General features: G+C 34.4%; 1 protein-coding gene across 2 annotated transcripts; it reads left to right on the top strand.

Moving 5' to 3' along the window:
* Nucleotides 1-713: 713 nt before the first annotated feature.
* RNF212 (ring finger protein 212) lies at nucleotides 714-22,177 on the top strand. Of its 2 annotated transcripts, none has more exons than XM_084519009.1 (12): nucleotides 714-1,097; nucleotides 2,641-2,702; nucleotides 6,595-6,669; nucleotides 9,969-10,025; nucleotides 13,768-13,826; nucleotides 15,068-15,132; nucleotides 15,222-15,291; nucleotides 16,089-16,134; nucleotides 17,449-17,512; nucleotides 19,321-19,390; nucleotides 20,255-20,451; nucleotides 21,782-22,177. In XM_084519009.1, the coding sequence occupies exons 1-12, from the start codon at nucleotides 986-988 to the stop codon at nucleotides 21,817-21,819; spliced, it is 915 nt and encodes a 304-aa protein (XP_084375135.1). In that variant the 5' UTR covers nucleotides 714-985; the 3' UTR covers nucleotides 21,820-22,177. The 2 variants fall into 2 exon arrangements, with proteins under 2 accessions (XP_084375135.1, XP_084375136.1); XM_084519010.1 differs by lacking the exon at nucleotides 714-1,097 and adding an exon at nucleotides 1,182-1,358.
* The last annotated feature ends 933 nt before the right edge of the window (nucleotides 22,178-23,110 follow it).

Below are 23,110 nucleotides of genomic sequence, written 5' to 3'. Positions count from 1 at the left end.
AATTATAAACTTAAATCATCTCACTTAAGATGCACTTATGTTTTTAAACCATGGGCAAGCACCATGTCAGAAATTATAAAGGAGCTCATTATACCTCAGTATTAATTAGGTATAAACTCAAACCAGCACTGCAACATTGAGCCTTGAATATACCTTGACAGTGCTTTATTCTTTATCTAGAATTGTTATTATTAAATATCTCTGATTTGGTGAAATGTTTTCAGTCTCCTTCAAGATTTTTTAATTAGATCTACAACATAAAAGTTGAAACAGAGCTCTTTTGGGAAGCATTTTGGGGGCAGCAGTCTTCTCCAAGTTTAAAATCAGAGGCTCCTCCAATGCAGTCTGCAGCTCTGTCATGCCAAGAGCTATCTTAAGTAGGTCAGTAGGAGAATTTTCCCTTAAATTTTCAAGGGAAATTTGCAATCTTTGTTTGTTATCTGAAAAAATAGAAATCCAAATGCTTCTATTTCCCTCTGTTCCCCACCAAAAGAAGCAACAGCAAACCTCAATTACATTAATAACTTTCCCAAATCAGGAAAAGAGAGGAAAAAAGAAGAAAAGAGGAAGGAAACCCCACTGTTTTCCACATGTCCCAGTGGCAGCGCCTATTACACAACCGCCTCATGGCGAAGAACCACCAGCAGGCCTGGTGCTTGACACAGTTTTGGCACCTGTGTGGGGAAGAGAAGGAAACCTCACAGAGTGATCCCCTGCACAGGCACCCTCTCCAGTTTGGTAGCAAAAGGTCACAAAAATCCTGGTGTTTTTTTTTTTTGGAGTGAGGGTCAAATCGTGCCTCCCCCGGGTCTCACGCTGGGTGGGGAAGCGGTGCTGCCACCCCTCACCTCAGGGCCCTGCGGCGCCTCAAGCCAGAAGGGACACAGCAGAGACAGGCCCGTAGGCCTAGACCCGGGGTGACAAGAAGGGACAGCGTCTGCTTCAGCCACCCGCTCCCGAGCAACCCCTCCTGCCCCTCTGCTGCATGGCCGTCCGAGTCTTTTGCAACGCCTGCTTCTGCGAGCCCCGCAAGGCCACCCCAAGGTTCCTCTTCACCAGCTGCGGCCATGTTATCTGTGAGCTCTGCTTCCAGAAAGGTAATGGCTGCCACAGGCGGGGCGCCCTGCTTCGGCTCGTCAGGCAGCACTGGCACTCCTTGGCCATTAGCACTTCCAACTCACTATGGAAAAAAAGAAAGGCCTTTCATTTTGTCGACCTAATGTTATGGATAAACCTTTTCAATTGTTCTTCTTTTAAATAGTATGAGCAACCTGTGAATGCTTCCAGATGAATCTGGCTGGAGCAGCCTGATTTTGAGAACAAACCTTGGATGCTGAAAACTGGAAGCTTTATTAAAAGTTGAGTCCCGATGCTTATGATCCATGTCTGCATTGTAAAAACAAAATAAAAAAGTGAATGAGCAATTTGCAAAACATAGGATTTATATTTTGAGGACAGATTTTGCTACTAGTCTGAAGACAGTTTAAATATCAGTATTGCTACCGAAACACCAGAGAAAATCTGGTGTTAGAAGGATTGTATGCGATGTTTTGATGCTCTTATGTGTTTTATGCAATACCTGAGCCATATTCCGGGACTTCTGTGATTTTCTTACATGCGGATATGTGGAAAAAACATAGAGGAATACAGCAGTTCCTTTTCAAAAGAAAAAAAAATAGCAGGCTAGCATTCATGCTTTTCCCTTTGAGATCATGTTAAATGCCCTGCTTTTGGTAACTGCACACTGAAAAAGTGATACCTCTGTATTTCAGAATTAAAAACAAATCTTTTGACTAAAAGTTTTTGCACTTCTGCTATAGACGAAAAAGGATCATAAAAAAATACCTCTAAATGCAATTTGTAGACTACTAGAGCTTGAACGACTGTTTTCCTTTTGGTTGTTAATATCCTTTAGCAAAAAATGTCCCCAAGAAACTATTTTTTTCTGTAAACTCAATAATAATGATAATGAAATGTATTTCCTCTTTAAAGATGTTTATGAACATTGATCTTTAAAACTCTTAGAAAGAGAGCATATAATAAAATTACCAGATTTATTTCAGCCATATGCATTTACGAGACATAGTTGCTAATATATTTGCAAATAATCAAAGAGATTTTAAAAATGATGAAGTTTTAAAAAGTGAGGTGATTAATTTTTCACTGGAAAAAATCACAAGGTAAGATTATTAATTCTTTGAAGTTAAAGTTTCATATATTTTATCGAGAGAGCAAGACAGTCCCAAACTAAAAAGTCATATATCTGGTTGGCTCTAACTCATTAGTGCTCTTAAGTATGCATTTAATTAAACCAGACAAGTAGTCCTATTTAAATCAAAGGAACTAAGAGTCACCTGCATTCAGTGACACTAATGATATTCATTAAATCATTTACATGAATACTTATTTGCAGGATTAAGACCAGATGACATTCACACATATTTTTCCTGTGCAACTGTGCACTAGTCGTTGTAGAATCAAATTCTTTATTCATGTTTATTTGCATTTCTTATATCACCTTCACATTCCTTCAATAAGCTCCAAACAAAGGTTTCAAATTCTAGGCATCATATTCTATTAAAAATGTATTCAATAGCTATTCTGTTTGATGTACATTTTAACTGTGTCTTTACCTTGCAGGCAAAAAAGATGAGTGTTTGATCTGCAGAACTCCTTGTCGTACAATATTCCTTTCAAAAGAGGTAAATGAAGCTTTAGTACTATTGTGTTATATTAATCTGTGGTTTGCTTAACAGCTAAATTATTTGCATTACAAAATACTTCCCATTTGTTTGCCAACTGTGACTGGAATTTATTGATGATAGTTTGGTAGACTTAGATACTTTTCATTATAGTTTTTAGCTTTGCAGGTTTTCAAAGGAAAGCTTACGCTCTCTTTACGCCCTCTTACTCTGTTGGTCAGTAAATCACTCTGACCTTTTCAAGAATATAATGGCTTCTGTGTAACATGAGTAACTACTGTCAAAATGTGGAAAATGTTTGTACATCAGAGAAAGTGGACTGTAATATATTAACTTATGTAATGGACTGAAGCAAACATCTGCATGGGGGCCCATCAATGTTTTCACGTGTGTTGGGCTTTTTTCTAAATTTTCTCTTTTCCTTGTTTTCCTCATGGCCATGTAATTGAGAGATGATCTGTGGTATTTATAGAAATTCTTGTTATTTACTAGAGAACGAATACCTTTTAGTTCTCTTTCTTAAGAAATCATTAGAAAGATTTAATTTTCTAATTTCTCCCAGGAACTATCTTCTCCTTATCTGATTCCATATGTGTGCTTTGAAAACAGTTATATTTTCCTAAACTGACACCTGCCTAAGAGACAAGTCGTCTGTACAAGGGTAGAAGAGAAGTACTCAAAGCATTCAGTACAGCTAAAACATACGAGGCTATAACGCAATCATGCGTATGAACTGGAGGATAATTTGGGACTAATCCTGAAGAGGTGACCTTAGAGAAGGGCATGATTCCTCTACTTGTGTTCAAAACTGAGTTGGTGTACATCTAAATATATAGACTACATCTACATGCTGTACATAAAGAAAATTAAAATACTGTTACACTGTATTTCATATCTGTAAACACAATCTTTCAGAACTGAGATGGTGAAGAAGACAATTCTATCTGGAAGTAAAACATTACAGCAAAACAGTAAAATGCTAATGTAATAAAAAGGAACAATGAACACTGCAATCAAATAAAACAAATGAAAAAAACTTCATAGAACCTCTAAAGGAGGCATTTTAATTATCTTTCAGTATCAGCCTACTCCAGTGTAAATTTCATTATCAATTTCAGTCACAGGGTTGACAGAAACAGAATTTAGGTTGTCAGGAGCCTCTGGGGGTTGTCTTGTCCTGCCCCTTGCTCAAAACAAAGCTAACTTCTAGGTTAGATCAGTCTTAAATTGCAACATATTAAGAAAGCTTGATAATTTAGTTCAAAAATACTGAAGGAATTTAAAATTGCAATGGTTGTGATACTAACAAAAAGATTAGATGTTTTATTAGAACCTGCCATTGCTCTGGAGGGCTGGAAGGAAGCAAATTATCATATTCTTTAAAAAAGACATTAATGATGATTACTTAGCCTTGATTAAGAACAGATAAAATGATTGGAATGTTAATTAAAGATGCATAGAAAAAAAGTCATATGGCTCTATAATTCAGGAACCTGAGTGGAAATATACCTGGTAACCTTTATGAGCTTAATGCTATGGCAGAATTCCCAATGAGTAGGAGGTCCTGCAAATGTGTTACAACTCCTTATTAAATTGTATATTGGGGTAATCAACATCTACACATTAAATATTCTCATCTTTACGTTAATGCATCATTTTTATTTTTTCCTTCTTTATTTCATGGTTCCCACTTGCTTTTTCCCAGAGGATGGTTCAGAGTTCTGATAAATCAGAATCTCACTGTTCATTATTTCAGAATATCATGTTAACATCTGCTACTCCTCCATGCAAATAAAATCTAAACAGTTTTCTACCATCCTTTATTTTAAAGAGTTTATAAATCAGCAATGAAGCTCATTGGGTTTTTATTTCCTTCAGGATCTAATAGGGACTCAAAACCAAGGTCGTTGCTTTGTTAGGACTCTGAATAACTTTCTAGAGCTGTCTCCTATGAGCACATTTTAAAGACACCAAAATTTTGTCTTGTATTTTCTTTACTCTTATGCCATAGATAGTTTAGAGTGTGCTATTGGTCTCTCTGCTTTTCTCTTAGCCAGCCAGTTCACCCTTCTGGAAACTTTTGAAAGCTTTGACTAATGTCAACTAAATTCAAAGAGCAGAGGAAGTTTCAAATACAATTACATTTATCCCATGAGTTCTATGAAAATCGGTAGCTGGGCAAAGCAAGGAAGGTCTAGTTCTCATGGTGAGAGAAATGCAAGATCAGCTCATCAGTAAGCAGGAGGGCATTTGACAGCCACACGTACAGTGCTAGAGTACCCGACAGTGTGTGCCATTGCTGCTCAGCTTCATTGCCGTACATGACATAGAAGTAGCTGATATCAAAATGTGAGGAACAAAAGATATAAATCTGCTGCAAATGTGGGTTATTAATTTAGCCCCTCACATAATTAGTTTTTTATATATGTGAGAATCAACTTTTGTTATCAAAATTATAGAATAAAAGTACACATTAAAAATAGGTTTGGGAAATGAAGCTGTTACACAGCCATGGTTATTTGACTTTACACCAGTATTATACTACTTCTAGAGTAAATAAAAGTATTGTCTCTCTACATTTTTTGTTTCTAAATAGGGCAAAGCCTAATTCTTTTTAATTTCAATGTAATTTATTTATTTATTTATTTAAATACTAGAGCTTATCTTTCTAATTTATTGGTAGCTTAGAAGAACTGCAGTTTCCTTCATAGGTAGTCAGCTTCTTCTTTACTTAAATAATTCACCTTTCTTTCATTTTTCAAATTTTTAATCTTTCTAGGATTCCTTAGAACTTCTAGAATTAATTTGCATTTTGCCTGCAACAGTTTCAGTTCTATTTTTTTATTGGCTTTTGAAAGGTTGTTCCTTGCATGAAGGGTGTCTATTTTCTGGTACAGTCCTGCCTCATCATCTAAGTATGTTGGGATTGTTTTTGCCTTTTTAGATTCCTCATTTTCCTCATTTTGTTACAGTAGAAATCTAATAAAGTTCTCCCATGAAGAATATTGAAATGTGATCACTGATTATCACTCTGTAACATTTTAACTTAGTACTATAACCAGCATAAATACGTTAAGGGAGTAATTTGTTTGTTTTTTTCTTATGACTACATTGAGTCAGACCTATTCTGGATTAAAGCAACATTTAACTAATTTGTTTTACAGATGTGAATGGATGTCCGAATGTCACTATCAATTTCAAACTCACTTTGCATTTTGTAGCATTTCTCTCTCGGCACAATTAAAAAATATATATTTATTACAATGATAGCTTAACTACAGAACACTTTCTCTCCATTTTTTTTTTAAAGATGAGTGCATTTTTTAAAAAACACAAGTTGCCATTTGTAAATCCATACCATGTTCTCTGAGTAAAGCCTCAATCAGAAAATAGCTGATAAATTCAACTATCATCGTAGGGCTTTTTTCTTATGCTAGGATAACATTCTTCTGCCTGACAGGCAGGAGAGAGAAAGGACCATTTCAAAAAAGGCCTTTGAGCCAAGACCAATGGTAAGGTATGTAGCTGGCGATGGAGAGAGCCAAAAAGCCCGGAAAGGGGCTGCAGGAAACCTGGCTGTTGGTGTGAAGGCAGTGTCTCCTCCAGGGCAGCACAACATCTTCCTTGAATGTCTTCTTCAAATTGTTACTGTCTTTCTTACAATAAAAGTATTTGTGTCTAATATAGTTAAACAAAAGCACAAAGCTTTCCAGATATTTAATACAGGAAATAAAACTGAACTTGTTTTTAGTTTCCATATTGTCCTACTCCTGATCTGTCCATTTTTGATTTATGTACATCATTCAATTTAAGGAACACTTCACAAAATGCTTTGTTTAATATAGCTTGCAAAAAAAAGTACTAACCTTGGTATACTTTCTTTTCCTGCTAGACAAGTCCTGATATTCAGTCACTGTTCATGGGAATAGATACATTATGCAAGAAATATTCAAAAGAAATAACACAGGTGAATCACTCTTAAAACATTTTTACTATATAAAATAATCAGAAACTTTTCCTGATTTTTATGTAAGTGGGGAAGAACATGTGAATGAATGTTTGAAAATGAATGTATGATTGTTACTGTCTTCGCTTCTTTAATTTCACAGTTTCAAAGTTCTTAGGAAGCATAAATTATTCATCATGTTCTCTGCTTATGTTTTCAAGCTCTCTCTGAGGACTACTAGTTCTGGTTATTTCAGTGATGTAGAATCACTTTCAATGCCGTGAAATGAAAAATTAGATCTGCCAGAATCTTAAACAGGCCCAAATAATGTACAGTAATTATGGCAATGAAAAGTTACACAGTGAAAACCTGAACTGGCTAAAGCCCTAAGATGAATGCTCCCCCACCCACTTTTTTTTCCCCTTCCCCTCCTTTTTTAATCTCTCAAAAATAAAAAAAAAAGGAAATAGAGAGTAAACAGATTCCTGATCTCAAAAGCTAGGTTTTATTAAAAATAATGAAAATATAATTCCCAAAATGTGAAAACAAACCCTGATCTGCCTTCTTAGACACATACAATAAAAGATTTCAAGGTAAATTTTCTCCCTACCTTCATTAAACTCTGGACAGATTCCTTTCATTCTTAGTTTCCAGTCCATGAACTTTAGTAATTCTCTGGGTTAAACAAATACATAGAAACTCCCACTGTCTACTCATTTTCTCTGTCTCTTCAGCTTGGCTTTGAGACTGCTTCTCATCCTTGTCCCTCTTATTGAACATTTCAGTGGCAGCCTCAACCACTCTAGGCTGAACTGTAAGTAGTACATCCTTTCTCAGCTGACCTGCAGCTTCCATTTTTTTTCACCTCCTTTGTGCTAGTGCTTGATTGATCTTGTGGTGAGCTTGCTGATCCAGTAGAAAATTAACAAAGATCACCTCTTCCCTTCATTTTAAGAATCTCCTCATTGGCAATAGTGACTGTAGGGTTCATATTTGCTCTATTCTGACTTCAAAGTTGAACATGGTCCCTTTCCTCAGCAATCATCTTCTGAAGATCCATAGCTGACACAAAAGTAAATGAGATGCCTTCCTGGATCCTTTCAGACACACACTTTTTAGCAACATTTACAAAGATGAGCAGTTATTATACAAACTGAACAAATTCAGACAGCTATCTCACCAATCACACCTGAATATAAATTTCTGTAATGTGCCAAAGAAAGAAAAAGTAGGATATGATACCAAAAGTCTAAGGTTTTCTGTAGCTTGAGTTAACCTTTAGGAAACAGGGAAAACCTGTAAAATCTGGAAAACATTAAGAAATGACCAGAACTTCCACCAGCATTAAAGGACTTTAAGAAAAAGCTTGTTCTGCATTAGGACAAAGGTTTATCTAACAGTATTTTTATCACAGCAGCTGGTGCTTAGGAAAGCATATGAGAGCAAGACTTGTGCAGTGATAAGTCTTCAGAACAGGATCCTATTGTTTAACTGTTTGTGGCAAAGGGATTTCTCAAGGTGGGGTGATGCCATTGCATTCAAAAGCTTTTGGTGGATATTTTTCTCCATTTGATAGTCAAGTTGTTTTCTGAATATTTAGCATTTATCGCCTAATATGGAAAGGAGGTTCACAGGTTACACTTTGTGACGATATTTCATTTTTTCAGGTTTTAGCTCGCTACTTGTTAGTTTTGTTTGATTTCTTGCATCCCATGGAAGAGGAAAAAGCAACTATTCATATGTACTCTATCTGTGCTGTTCATTAGTTTTAGACTGCTAACACATCCCTTCTTCAGCTGTCTCTTTTTCAGACATGAAAACTCATAATCCATGCAGTCATTCTTTGTAATGATGCTATTAAATACCTCTGATTAATCTGAACTGTTTCCAGATGTACCATATATTTTCTGAGGTGTTAAGAAGACTCAGAATACAGTGTCATCGTACATATTTACAGTGAAATAATGGTGTTGCCTATTCTATTCCTTTTTTAACCACTCCTAAGATCTGGTTTGCTTTTTTGACAGATACTGAGCACTGAACTGATATTTTCAGAGATCGCTCTTTTATATAGGACCCATTTCTAGCTCATGGGGGCCAGCACACAGCCCATTACTTTATGAATAAATGTAGATATTTTTGTTCTGCTCTGTATATCACTTCACACTATCTAAACTGAACTGCAGTTACTCAGCCATTCAGTCTCATAAAATTGCTCTGAATTTCTTTACTGCATGAACTTAATTTCATTAACATGATTAACGTAATATCATCAGCAAACTTTGCTATTATAATATTAATAATAGCTTTGCTAGTCACCTTCTTCTGGAGGTCATGTATAAACATGCTGAACAGCACAGGTCCCAGTCTGAGTATTTGTGGAAATTCTCTGATGATCTCCTTCAGCTGTGTTAAACCGGTGTTTTACTTGCCTATTTATTAGCTTTTAGGAATTAGGAATTTTGGAACAACAGGATGTTGGGAATTCTTATTGTTCCTTTTTGGCTGTTTCTTCTATCATTTCTTCTGAAGACACTTCTGATCTTTTGATGAGTATCGAATGGAAATCTCCCAGACTCTTCTACAGTGAACCAGAAGTAACCATTTCAGTTAGCTATTCCACTGTAAGTTTATCTTCTCCAAGTATTTAGTTTTGGTTGTCTTTGGACCTACACATTTTCTGGCATTTTTCTTACTCCTAAGAGGTCAGAAGAAAGATTTATTAGTAAGTTTCTGCCTATTGTAACTTGTTCATCAAACTCTTGTCTTGCTTACCTTTTTTCTTTTAACTTTTAACCTGTCATAGTTTATGATCCTCATTTGGACACAACAAGAAGTGCTTACACACCATCAGACAGTGTGTCTAACAACTAGTTTTTTAATTAACAAGATATTTTTACAAGGCAAGTTATAATTGCCAGTAAGATACATTACTTTTTATGTTGCCATTAATTTTGTGTATTTCCTTAACATTAGTGACTAAGAAACGCTTCAGGTAAACTGCCTTTCCAATTTCTTTATCTTAATATTGAACAGTGTTAAAATACAAATTCAGTGAAATAAATCTACCAGTAGGTTATACTAAATCAATTAATATTTATAAGACTTTCCATGTCAGTGATAATAACTTAGACTTGGAATGCTTTTTTGGAAGATGATTTAAAGAGTTATATAAAGGAAATGTTAAATACTTATTGAAGTATAGAAAAATGTGTGCTGTGAAGTAGTTCTTCTCCACTACTTGTTAGTTTTGTTTGATTTACATGAATGTAATTAGATAAAGCTCTCTATAACTGTATAACTAACCATTTTACTTTTAGATTTCAGAATTTCAAGAAAAAAATCGTGAACATTTGTTAGCATACCACAGAAAAAAGGTAAAACTAATTTTGATTTTATTTTTTTGTTGGCTATGTTTGCCTTATTACTTTTGTTAAGTTTTAGAAAATACATTCATTGTTTATTGGAATACTTATAATTATTTATCAGGCTTGTCACCTTTCTGTCATTATAAATATCAGTTTTTAATTGTATAAAATATGTGAGAACTTTATTAATAATAGTTTAAATACATGGCTGCTAGTTGGGTGACAGATTAAATGAGGAGTCAAAAGATCAGGAAGGAAGAAACTAACTCACTGTATGGAGGAGAAAGCGAAAGAGACAGGGAGAGATTGGTACAAAGATGATAAGCCTAAAGAAAAAGAAGTCTAGGGCTGACAAACTAAATGAAAATCTTGAACAGTATGAAAGGAGATTAAAGACCCTGAGTCAAGATAGTTTAATGGGGAGAGAAATAGAATTTATAAGCCTCAGGAACAGGTACTGAATTCGTGTCTATGTCTCTCGCTTTGCAGGTTGGAAGGAAATCCAAAATTTATTATTATTATTTTTTTTATTTTTCAGCAAATTCCAAATATTTATGAAAATAGGTGGCTGTTTCATTTATTTCTAAGGGTATGGCCAGCTATCTTACTAAAAGCTATTTGATAGTACTGGTGGATCACACATCAGTAGGGACCCTAAGTATGAAATGATACAGGCAAACTCATAGCTGGACAACTGGTCATGTTGTGTGTGAGAAGAGCAGATGATATGATCCCCATGGACAGAAGAGCTTGTAAACTTAAGTGCTGTGTGGTCCATTCTCCCCTTGTTTCATGATTGTGTTTTGAGATCAGTCCTGGTGTACTGTGGAGTGGGTGGTTCTTTCAAGATCCAGTCCTGTTTTCAATGACAGGTCATGGAAGAATCCTGACTTTATGGTCCCCTATAACCTATTACACTGACTCCAGATGGTAAAGCTCAGACCTACAGACAAAATAAAATAAAGCTCTTACTAGATTTGTGCATAAATTAAAACTGTGCATAAATTAAAATGATATCTCCAAGGAATTTTTGAAGATTTTTTAATGCTTTTTGATGATTACTTTCTCAGTTAATTGCTGTTAAGATACTCATTCACCAGTGGTTGTAAAGCACCAAAGAAGATTGCTTGACCTAGAGAAGATGTTCAGGTGCCAGGGTAGAGAGAGATGAAAGTTTGGCTGGTTGTTATTTCAATGGCACGCTGTTTGAGGTGCTTTTCTTGTTTTTTTCCTTTTCATTTTATTATTTTAAAACTACTTTCATCGTTTCTGGGTGAGAAGAGGCTGATTGTCTTAAACATTCTATCTGAAGCAATGGCTAGTATTGGTGAGGCTGTTTTGGTGGAGAAATGGTTTGACAGTGAGGGTGAGGTGAGCAAGGGTAGAAGAATTTCTCTTTGTGATCCATCCCCTTCCTGTCAGTTTCAGTTAGCAATACTCCCTCTTTCAAGGCTATTGATGGGAAGTCTGAAGTGGCTAGAGAAGGGTAGATCACAGCAGGCAGAGGCACTTGGGATGGCGGAGTGGGAATAGATGCTCACACTCAGGTTTATAACACTGGGTTTGAGATGAGGTGAGTGGGAAAAGGATGGAGCAAGAATGATTTACAACATTAACAGTTTGGTAAATGGCAATGACTCCTGGGAAACTAAGGAAGCAGAAGTCTCCCCTTTGACACAAGTGATTCTTCCTGCCACCCCCCACTCTGTGGGCCTTAGCCTCTGGGAAAGTCAGAGTACTGCATAAGGCAATTCACAAAAGGGGGTTCTCATGCTTGCCTATATTGGTTTTGGTCCCTTTCCTTATTTCTAGTCTGTCATTCTTTTCACTGTCAACCAACAGCTCTGATGACCTTGATAAAAGCTTTGTTGCTGTTCCTGTGAGTTTCAGAGATACTGGGGTACTGATGATGGCATGTGGTGTGGATACTTGATGTCCGTATTCCCGACAAGTCTAGCCCCCATGTTCTGTAAGAACTGAGAAATACTAAAAAGCACATAGCTGTTCACCTTCTTTAAGACATTTTGTTATTGAAATGATGCAGTCCTAGAGACTGGTATCGTAAAGTACATTCTTCCTGACATCTGTACTGGTCATTCTCTTAATCAAACCTAACTTTCATTAGAAAAAAGAATATATATATACAAACCAAACTGATCCTACATATGTTAGATTTTTGTCTTTGATCTGTTGTGCAGTTTCACACCTGCAAAAGCACATAATATCTCCCACAAACAGTGTGATCTTATAAAGGAGGAAATATTTTAAAAGAATTTAAAAAAAAATATTGTGAAGGCATGAAAAGTTAACAAGAAAATGTATAACTTGTCTTCAAATCAAAATATAATAGTGTGAAGTAGCAGAGATCTGAAGTCACACAGGAAATTGAGGATAAAATGCAAATGCAGTATGGAGGCTATTGAATAAATTTTTCCATCCTGCATAAAAATTGTGTATGATCATGTAATGCATAACTGTAAAAAAATACACATACTAGGGAGTTAGCCTGATATTCTTTGGACTCTTTAATTTTCCAAGCTGGTAACATTCTTTAATTGAATTATTTTTTGGCTGTGTTTATAAAATAATAGGAAATACTCTTCACATAATCTTACTACAAATAGATACTGCCAAGAACCGAATACATTTTGGATCTGTAATGGGAAATATGGACATTACAGTATTTGGTGTTTTAGAAATAATGTTATTAGTATATTTTCCAGATGATAGTACTAAAAGCACTAAAACTTATATATCTTCGATATTTCTAAGATTGTAGCTTTTCTATCCTCAGGCAGATCAACACTCCTGCCTACCTTGGTACCATGTGCAGACTTGGAGGTTGCACTCAATTCTCTCATCCAGATCATTGATAAAAATATTAAACAAAACCGACTCCAAGAATGAGCCCTGGGGAATGCCACTGGTGACCGGTCACCAACTGAGTTGAGCTCCATTCACCATGACTCTTTGGCCCGGCCATCCAGTCAGTTCTTCCCCCGGTCAACTGTATACTTGTCCAAGCTCTGAGCAGCCACATTTGCCAGGAGAATACTGTAGGAAGCAGTGTCAAATGCTTTACTATAATTGCGGTAAACGACATCTGCAGCCTTTACCTCCTCTACTAAGCAGGCCATCTTGTCATAGATCAGGTTAGTCAGGAATGACCTGCCTTTCATAAACACATGCTGGCTGCTTCTGATCACTTTTATGTGCCATCATATGGCACACAAGATGATCTGCTCCATCATCTGCTGTGGGACCAAGGTCAGACTGACAGGCCTGTAATTCTCTGGATCCTCCTTCCTGCCCCTCTTGCAGATTGGAGTCACGTTTATCAACCTACAGTCAACTGGGACCTCCCTGGTTAGCCTGGACTGCTAGTAAATTATTGAAAGTGGCTTAGTAAGCATAGCATATTAGATAAGGAAGAGAGAAAGAAAAATAGAAACAAACTATTTTAAGAACTTTTCTTGGTATTCATTTATCCAGTATTACACTTCTTAAGAAAAGATAATTAAACTAAGTCTGTAGCTGCTAAAAAGCGGCTTATCTTTTTCAGACTGGCTGGGTCATATATCCATATAACAGCTCCAATCTTACCCCATTGTACCTAATAAGTCTGGAATAGCAATTATACCTAGGATTAAAAGCAATAAAATACAACCTTTCAACACTTTAGAATGCTGGTTTTATGAAAATGAAGTTGTATATCATACAAAGAGAGCTTGTTCAAATCTTTATGTCACAGAGAATAAAGCTGGAGGAATCTCTCAGGAAAGCAACACAACAAATGCATCAGATACAATGGTAAGAGGTTTAATGCAGTGAAAGTAAATGACAAATATTCTTTTTAATCAGACTACAGTAGATTTCATTGTTAAACGAGAAAAAATTGCTTTGTTTGCCTTTCTCTTATATATCATGTTGTATAAATAGAAGAATAATATTTTTGCAGAGGTGAATGAGCAATGATTTCTGTCATCAGGTTCATTTTCTTCACATTAATCAAACCTGTCAGGAAGGAATCCTTTCAAATCAGTAGTTACTCTAAAGAAACTTCAAAAACTACTGGAAAAGTACTTGACAGGCTTGGTTTGCTTTAGAGTTCTTGGTGTTTAGTTACAATGTTGTACTCCCTGTAGATTCATCTTCTTCAGAGGAGCCCCTCTCCGTAATGTCACTTTTATGAATACCAGTGAATAAGGATCCTGAAATCTCCTTGACAAGACAGTTCACAAAACCAGCAATTTAATTGCAAAATATTTTTTCTTTCTTAGGCTTTCTTTTGACTATGACATGCAAATAGTACTGCATTATGCTCTCATATGGTGCTTTGGTGTAATGTAACTGAGAGAAGCACAGTTCAAAGTAACTAGATATATGGTGGATTTTCATAGTCTAAATATGATTGGATCTACTGTCTCCTTTTCATTGTTTGCATCTCACATAAACAGCACCTTGGTTATATCAACAACAGAATTCTCACTGAATTTCAGATTTTCACAAAATTCTACCAAGACAGTGTGACCTAGGTGTTCTCCTTGCATAGCCAGTAGACAGGTTCTTCTTATTTATGGTTATTGGGAAAATCTCCATTTTGCATAGCTGTTGGTGAATAGCATAAATGTGCCAACATTTCCTTTGAAAACTAGATTGTTAAAAGATGGGAATATATATACATCAAGGTAAAGATTTTTATCACAACTGTAGTAAATAGTTATGTTTTAGTGTCTGTTGTTCCATAAAATCACCATGTTGTTCCATACAGTCTTGTTCCATGAAAAGCCATGTCATCTAAAATTGATATTGTTGGGCACGCAGTGACTGATACAGACATTATAACACAGAGAAGATGAATTTAATAGCTTCTCAAATGTACTGCTTATTTTGCTTCATGGCAAAGAGTGTTATGTTACTATGCACCTATTAATGGATAAAGTACCAGTTAGATATTGACCAGTTTGATATTGACCAGTTAGAAAAATGAATTAACCAAAACAGCTTTCAATTCACATCCTTTTTTTTTTTTTTTTTTCTTTCATTTTTAGTATGAAAACTCCTCAACAAACTACTCCACTGCCATTTTCCAGTACAAGTAGAAACCCACTTCCCAGTAAGAAATGCTGGTTTAAGATATTAACTATGGAATACATATCATTGGATATAGCAATATTCTAATATTAAGTTTATTAATAACTTTAGTTCCTTCAAGAAGACCGAATGGCTACTCTTCATGTTCTCTTCAACCTAGTCATCCTTCCACTTCTGAAACGTAGGTGGAAATCCATTGATTTTCAATGAAAATCTTAACAATGACAACACACTAACACCTTCTACACAAAGCCACTTCTTTTATAGTGAGTTTAAAACGATTTTTTTGTTTGTTTGTTTCTGTAAACTCTGTCAGCATAAAAGAAGTGGGATATCTACTCTAGTGTACATAACAGCTAGTTGTATAGATTGCCTTGGTGCTCGCTCGAAAAAAAATCTGAGACATGATGCACCTTATTTTAAAGATTTTCTGGATAGATAGATCGATTGGTGAGTAACTCTTCCCTTTAACTGTAGGGGAAATCTAAATGGCTTGTACAGACAGCTATGTTTACATTGTAGTTGTCTAAAGTTAGATAGGATGAGCTCCATTAAGACATTCAATGCTCATAAAATGTTAAATAAATTAAACATGCAGCTTGCTCAAGCTATGAGATTCCTTTTGCTGTGACTAATTCATTAAAAAAAAATAGAATGCCCATATTGTGTAGACAAGTGACAAATATTTATATATTTGTATATTTATATGTAGATTTAAATATAAGAATAATGTTAATCATAAAAAAAAAGTTTTCTGTAAATGTCTAAATCAAAGCTCGAAGAATCAATTAATGTATTTTTCTTACCCATAGAGGGTTTTGGAACATGTCCTATATACTTATGTGTGTTATGTGTTAGGTACTATGTTTTTGTATTATTAGTCAAATATAACATAACAATATAACACAATGTTAGTTGTTATAAAGAATTGGTTATTTTTAATTACAATGTCATACTTATTTTGACCTTTATTGTAAGAATGGAGCCAATGGAGATTGATCCTTTACCTTCACCAATGAGGAAGGTAAGGTTTTTTTTGTATACATGTATGTATTAAATATGTCTTTACATGGTTTTGGTTTCTCCAATCCTTTTAATATTGTAAAAGAAGACCACCACTTCCCCTCTACCTCCAATTCAAACCAATTCTTATGTCCATGCTAATTTCAATTATGGTTGATGTTTAGTAGAAGTCAAATAATCCCCAGAATGGAACAAAATAGAAAAAAACACCATTTTCTAGAATTCTATTCTCCACATGCCATATCACAGAATCACAGAATAGTTGAGGTTGTAAAGGACCTCTTGAGGTCATCTTGTCCAACCCCCATGTTCAAGCAGAGCCACCTAGACCCAGATGTCCAGGACTATGTCCAGACAGCTTATACAGTTTTAAATGTCTGTTGGTAAATTAAATGACAAATTCTTGAAATCTCACTTTCATTATAAAAGTGTTGTAACTGTTTTCAAGAGAAATGTTACTAATAGATGAACTTGGTCTAGTGGAATGTGTCCCTGCCTATGGCAGAGGGGTTGGAATTTCATGGTCTTTAAGGTCCCTTCCAACCCAAATAATTCTATGATTCGATGAAATAGATTTGGGATTAAATTCAATTTATAATATGTTAAAGACTGGGAATGTTTGTAAGACCAGACCTCATGTAGATGGCTCCAGTGCAAATCTAAGCTAGCATCCCAGGATTTGATTTATAACCTGTGGATAAGTTATATCAATTATAACTATGAATATAGGTGTAACCTATGGATTATTATGATCCTTATAACTATATTTATATAATTATAGATTATATATTATAATTATATATTATAATTACTTATCTCATTCTAAAGTATATTCATTCCTTGTTCTCTCCTTGACTATAAAATGCATTTAAGGTGATCAGATTAGATGTAGATGCTCTCATTTGAAGTATCTGAAGTTAAAGTGGTGAATCACTTGGCACGCTTGGCACTCTGGCTTTCCAAGCATTCCCGAAATTCCATTTATGATGGATAAAAGTGTTTTTCAGGCGTGTACTGTGATAGTCATTTTTTTTTAACCTTTCATAAACCTTTTGTTTATTGGTTGACCAGGTGATCATGCAGCAGGCTTTGCACAGGGGCATTAACAAGTGTATTACTATCTTAATTACTTATAATTTATTACAGTAACTTAATTCTGAGGTTTTATTTCATGGCATTTTAGTGCCATGAACAAACCTGGTTGTAGAGAGTGACAAAAATCTTCAAGTTTATAGTCCTGAAAACTGTACAGCTGTTGCTTAAAATACCTTAATAATCAATGTACGCTATAATTAATGCTATACTATTCATTTAGCCTGAGACAGGGACTGGTCCAATAAGATTATCACTAATAACTCCTCCTCAGGATGGACGTATGGGTATGTAAGACTAAAGTTTGTAACTGGAAAAAATTGTATTTCTTTAAGAAGATTAAAAAATTAAAATCCATACATTAGCAATTTATTGAGCAAACTTGAATTGTATTGAGGTGTAAAGAATTTACCATATAGACATCAATCAAGCAGATGGGAAATAGTTAAAAATGAAGAAAGAAGTAAGTCTTCCCCATACTTGCCTACCCAGTTCTATGAATAATTTCTTGTAACCAAAATGATATTTGCTGAGCAACCATAGTAAACATTTGCAAAGAAAATACTGTATTGTTGTGTACAGTTGAAGAGAACATACGTGCTTGCAATATGTGTTGGCCCTCCACTAGCCTTAATGATTATACCGGTTTATAGTTACCAGAGGTTAACATTGTCCATAAAATCATGTTAAAAATCACTTGAGGAGAAGAAAGGAAACTAAATTTTCTAGGAAACTGGAAAAATATCTTGTAACAAAAGTAAGGCAATTAATTTGAATTACAGTAGAATTTCTTCAGGTGAGGTGATTTATTTTTTAGGCATGATATCACTATATTAGGTTGGAAGACATTTTATCTGCCTGTAATGCCTTTTGTTCCTTGGCTGTTGCAGATCTTGGGTAACTCTTGGGCAGCTCTTGTGTAAATAAGACATGAATGGCAGCCTATTGAAAGTAGTGCGATTTCTTTGGGCATTGTTTATTTGTGAGGAGTTTCCCTGAATTTCTAGTGCTTTGCAGGTCTACCATTTATGTGTCCCTCCTATTCTCAGTTTTACATTCAGTGTGCTTCTGTAGTATTCTAGGCACTCTTACAGCTGGCTCCAGTAGTTAAGAGCCACATACAGAACTTCTAGCACTCATATTTTCTCATGGTATAAAAGACCTGAAACAAGGATAATAATTAAAACTGCAATGCAGTTGTAATATAATTGTAATGAAGGAGTGAAAACGACTTTTTCTATATTGCATCTCATTTATATGTTCAGATCCTTCCTAAATGCATGTTTGCCTATTAAATTACTAATTTATTAATTAACAAGATATCCAGAGTCTACATAATTTTTGCATGTGTGTCTAAATATAAATAGATATTTAATTAGATAGTAAAATTATAAGACAGTTATGTGCTCAGCACATTTCAGAATCAACCCGGAAAGTTTTGCAGTGGAAAAACTTCATGAATCAAAGCATACTTGCAAAGGTAAGGGCAAGTAGAAACAACGATGCAATGGTAAAGTAAGGAAGGTTTCTTTATAGGAGATTAATGGGGCAAAAACAATAGCTGAGGAATTGGAATACTTCAAATTATTGTATTAATCCAGTCAGTGAGAGTAGGAGAAGGAAACCAACATACCTGTGTTAAACTTGGAAAATATTTTAAAGAATGGTGCAATATGATGTCTTTGTGATAGCTAAATTCTATGTAGAGATTAATCTATTGAGACTAAAGACAGTTTTTCACCTTTACCGTCACTGGAGTGCTGCTGAGTAGTTCTGATAGTTTTCACTTCTGATGGAGCTTCTTCCAGCAAGAAGACAAAGCATGTGTCAGTAATGCCTTGTTTGTGCTACATCCCTTCCAAAACAGAATTATTTTTAGGGCTATTTTGATCATTTCTGAAGTGACATGTTGATTTCATTTAGTCAACCAATTCCTTATCTTTAATTTTCTATTGTATTTTTGCACCCTTTTTCATTCTTGAATAAACTGATCACGAATTTGTGCCAGATATTAATCCTTTTTTTTCCAAAGTGATCTCTTAAATAAAGTATGTAATTAATTTTGGTCCTGTTCTCAAAAATGTAATTCTGACAGGTAGTGTATCCTACAGAAGTTCTCAGTCATCTGGAATAACATCAAGTCAAAATAAAGCAGGATCTACAAGGTAATTAAAAACCTTTTAAAGATGTTATAGTCTCTCATGAGATACTGAATTTGGACTCTTGCCTGGTCTTTATGAATCTGCACATTTAAAGGCTATATTCTATGTCTGAAGAAATGTTACTGTGTAAGTTAGCTGTCACCTATATGAATTTGTTTATTGTTGGAAGGTTCTATTTTGAAATTACTTTCTTAAAAATGTGCAGAGGTAATCTGTTTTTGTAACTGTGGACATACTCAGTCATGATAGTTCTATACAAAGAGCAGTAATTTTATACTAAGGAAGTGGAACAGCTTCTCTGTAACTCTTCTGAAAGTCAAAAATGACAGCATGGTATCTACACGACAGCTGTTCTCTGAAGAACTTGAACATCCTTACATCCTTATGCTGTGTGTCACAGTTTTTCAGGTTTTGCATCTAAATAAAGAAAATATCTCAGTTTGTGAGTATTGTTACCATCAAAAACAAAACAAACAAACAAACAAAAAAAAAACACAACAACTTAAAATGGTTTTCAGTCAGTAAAAAGTACTATTGTAGTCTATAGCTATTAATCCCAGTAAAATTCTCTAGCATAAATTTAATATTTATGTAACATAATATTTCTTCTTTTCCATCACTGATTCTTGTTTTGTCCTGCTACTTACAATAAGCATATATATGTAACTATACTATATAGTTTTATATATATATATATATTTAGTTATATAAACTATATAACTAAAAATCAGATAAGGAATCTGTAGAACACAAGAAAGGATGGTATATTTAATTAAAATGTTAGCAATATGAAATTAAAAGGTTTTGATATCTGTTGTTCTGAGAAAGGAACATCAAACCTTATCCATGAATTAATTTCATTGATAGATCCACACCTGTAAGCCTACCACATAATGGATATTCGCTTATATCACCATCTGGATCACAATGCAGTAGAAGGGGATCATGGACTGCTTCTGATTTCAGAACGCCTCCATTGTATCCACTTACATCACCTTCCCCACAATCATCTGTAACAAGACATCCGATCACCATCTCTGGAATTCTACAAAGACAACACTTAGGCAAGTATATTTTATCAAATAACAACATTTAACAGTTTTTCCTGAAAAATATCAGCATAATGTATGTTTATTACTGATTTCCTGGAGAACAGTAAATAAGTATTTTAGTCTTGCGTAATTTATTTCTCATTTACTGTTCTCCAGTAAATAATACGGTGGGATAACAGTAAATAACAAATAAATTACGCAAGACTAAAATTATATTTGAAAATTGGAAGTAGGCTATTGGCAAAATATGAAGAAAATTTATATTTATGATCAGCCTTAGCCCTTTGTTAAAATAGAGTACCTGCTGTGAAAATATGTTCTTGCTTCATACCTCAATACTATTTTATTGAGGTTTAAATTTGATGATTTCCTTAATTGTTTTCTATAAAAATACAATTTCTAAATTATTTGGCAAATCTAATCTTGCAGCAAGTCTCAAGTAAAGAGCAGAAAAAATAAAAGCATTAGTGGTAGAAGTGCAGTGACTCGGTAGTCACAGCAAAACAGATCGTCAATGGGAATCAATATCTGAACGTTACTGTAAAAAAATGAATTACTCTAGGGTAATAATTGTTGCAGCACAAAGCTAGCAAAAGTAGTTACATAGATACTAGCTTAAGAGGTGTGTATGTAGAAGATTAATTTGGGCAGATCAATTCTTTGTATTGCAAAGTTTACATAACAAGTGAAAACTTATTCACATTAATTCTTCTGCAAAGAATTTTTTAGTCTAAATTTGTAAATGTGACCTTTCTATTCCAGGAATAACACATGCCAAGCAATTTTGAGTGCATATACAAGCCGTTCTGTAGATATAAGGAAATATCATGAAACCAAAATAAAGATTTTTCAAGAAATTCGCTCATATTCAAATTATGAATACCCATAGACAGTGAAAGTTTACCTCATAATTGTTTAAATCTGTAATACTGCAACTGAAATAATGCATGAGCCTGATAGGTTTGGTAAATAATGGAGTATAAAACTACATTAATAAAACAAGCAGCTATATGGAACTTCAGTATTGGTCTTCTTTGAGTTATATGTTTACCAGTTAATTGTGGTTCAGATGCAGAACAGTAATATTTACTTTGGACATTTGCTTGTGTAGCATATTCTTCTACAAAAGGAGAAATCTGGTTATATTATTTACATAAAAAGGAGCATATTTAGATTCATAAAAAGCTGTATAAAAGTTCTCATGAAAATGTATGTTTTGTCTTTTTAAATTATGCTATTTTTTACTTTCCCCTTTCCTTGACTAAGTTCCCAAAATAATTTACATGAATAAAGTTTTCCTTTAAACTTATTAAAAATATTTCTATTTGTATTTTTATTATAGGATCAGCTAATTTTGGAGGACGTACATCAGAAAGATAAGCAAACATCTGTGATTTGTTTTGTTTGATAAGCATCTGGAAAAACTGTATACAGTCATTGGATATCAAAGTATTTGTAATTTCTATAAAATATAAAACTGACATAAAAGAGCTAACTATCCAGTTTGAATAATGTATTTAAAACATTGCTGGTCTTGCTGATTACCATCTACAGTAGCATTAAGCAAGAGTACAAAAAGCTCTGGCTTTTTAAAGAAATTTTGGTTTAAAATATATTGTAAAAATAAACAGCCTTTATTAACTGTGTTAAGACAATTTTTTGCTTCTATATTTAATGAATACATCTTGCTGTGAATGCAGTGAACTGCAGCAGAACTCTGTTTTTAAGTAGTTGTGCTTGTATATATAAGCCCAACTCCTGAAAAAAAAAATAAATTTAATTTATGAACATTTGATTCCAGAAATCCAAATTTGTGTTCTTATTCAACACATCACCAGTTTGCACTGATAAATAGCATATGGTTGAGGGATATTACCTTCTAGCAGGCTCTGCCAAGCTCAAAACACTATGCCACACTCCAAGCAGCTTACCATTTGAGTTAGGTAGCAATAACATCTTCCCAAAATGCAATGAAATAGGGGAACTGGTATGAACAGATGTATTGTGCCAGTGACTGCCTTTACTTAGACACAAGAATAGCAACTTGATGCTCTGAACCGAGGGTGCCAGAATGCCACCTTTTTCTTTTAAGAATAACTTCAATTGAAATTCCCATCATTACCGTGTATATCTGGCAAAATTTTGGTATGAATGACTAATCAAATGAGCACCTTTGTTTTGTTTTGGCCCTAACTTTTCCTGGTCTATTTTAAAAATAGTTAAGCTACAAGCTGTTTTTTGAGATCAAGTCCACTAAGTAAATGATACATCTTCTTTTGGGTTAAAATGTTTTGCTTGACCTAAAATAAAAGTTAAAATAGGAAGTTGTTTATAAAGGTGTTTTTTTGTTTGTTTTGCTGAAGCAGAATACTAGTTCACCCAAAGACAGAAGTTTTTGTTTGTTTCTATGTTTGTTTGCTGTAATGGTTGTAAAGGAAGACAGAATTTGAAGTTGATAAAGTTACAAAGTTGTCTTTATAAATAACACTTGACTGAAGAGTCACTGGAAAGAATCATATAGGAAAGAATCAGAGACAGTAGTTTGACAAAATCAATGATAATAAAAAATGCGTGCTGTCAAACATAAAGTACACCACAAACATAAGTGCACCCACAGAGCAGAATGATTTCCATATTGCTGCTAACCAGAAGGATTTGCACACAGTTCAGT

The sequence above is a fragment of the Aythya ferina genome (assembly GCF_964211825.1).
Source record: "Aythya ferina genome assembly, chromosome: 4".
Lineage (NCBI taxonomy): Eukaryota > Metazoa > Chordata > Aves > Anseriformes > Anatidae > Aythya > Aythya ferina.
Note: the sequence above shows the minus strand (reverse complement) of the source record. Positions and strands in the feature narration are given on the sequence as shown.

Bases quoted from the DNA above. Each gene is read 5' to 3' on its own strand.
- RNF212 (XM_084519009.1), top strand. From the start codon at position 986: ATGGCCGTCCGAGTCTTTTGCAACGCCTGCTTCTGCGAGCCCCGCAAG. The intron at 1,098-2,640 runs GTAATGGCTGCC...TTTACCTTGCAG, and splicing joins TGAGCTCTGCTTCCAGAAAG to GCAAAAAAGATGAGTGTTTG. The intron at 2,703-6,594 runs GTAAATGAAGCT...TTTTCCTGCTAG, and splicing joins CAATATTCCTTTCAAAAGAG to ACAAGTCCTGATATTCAGTC.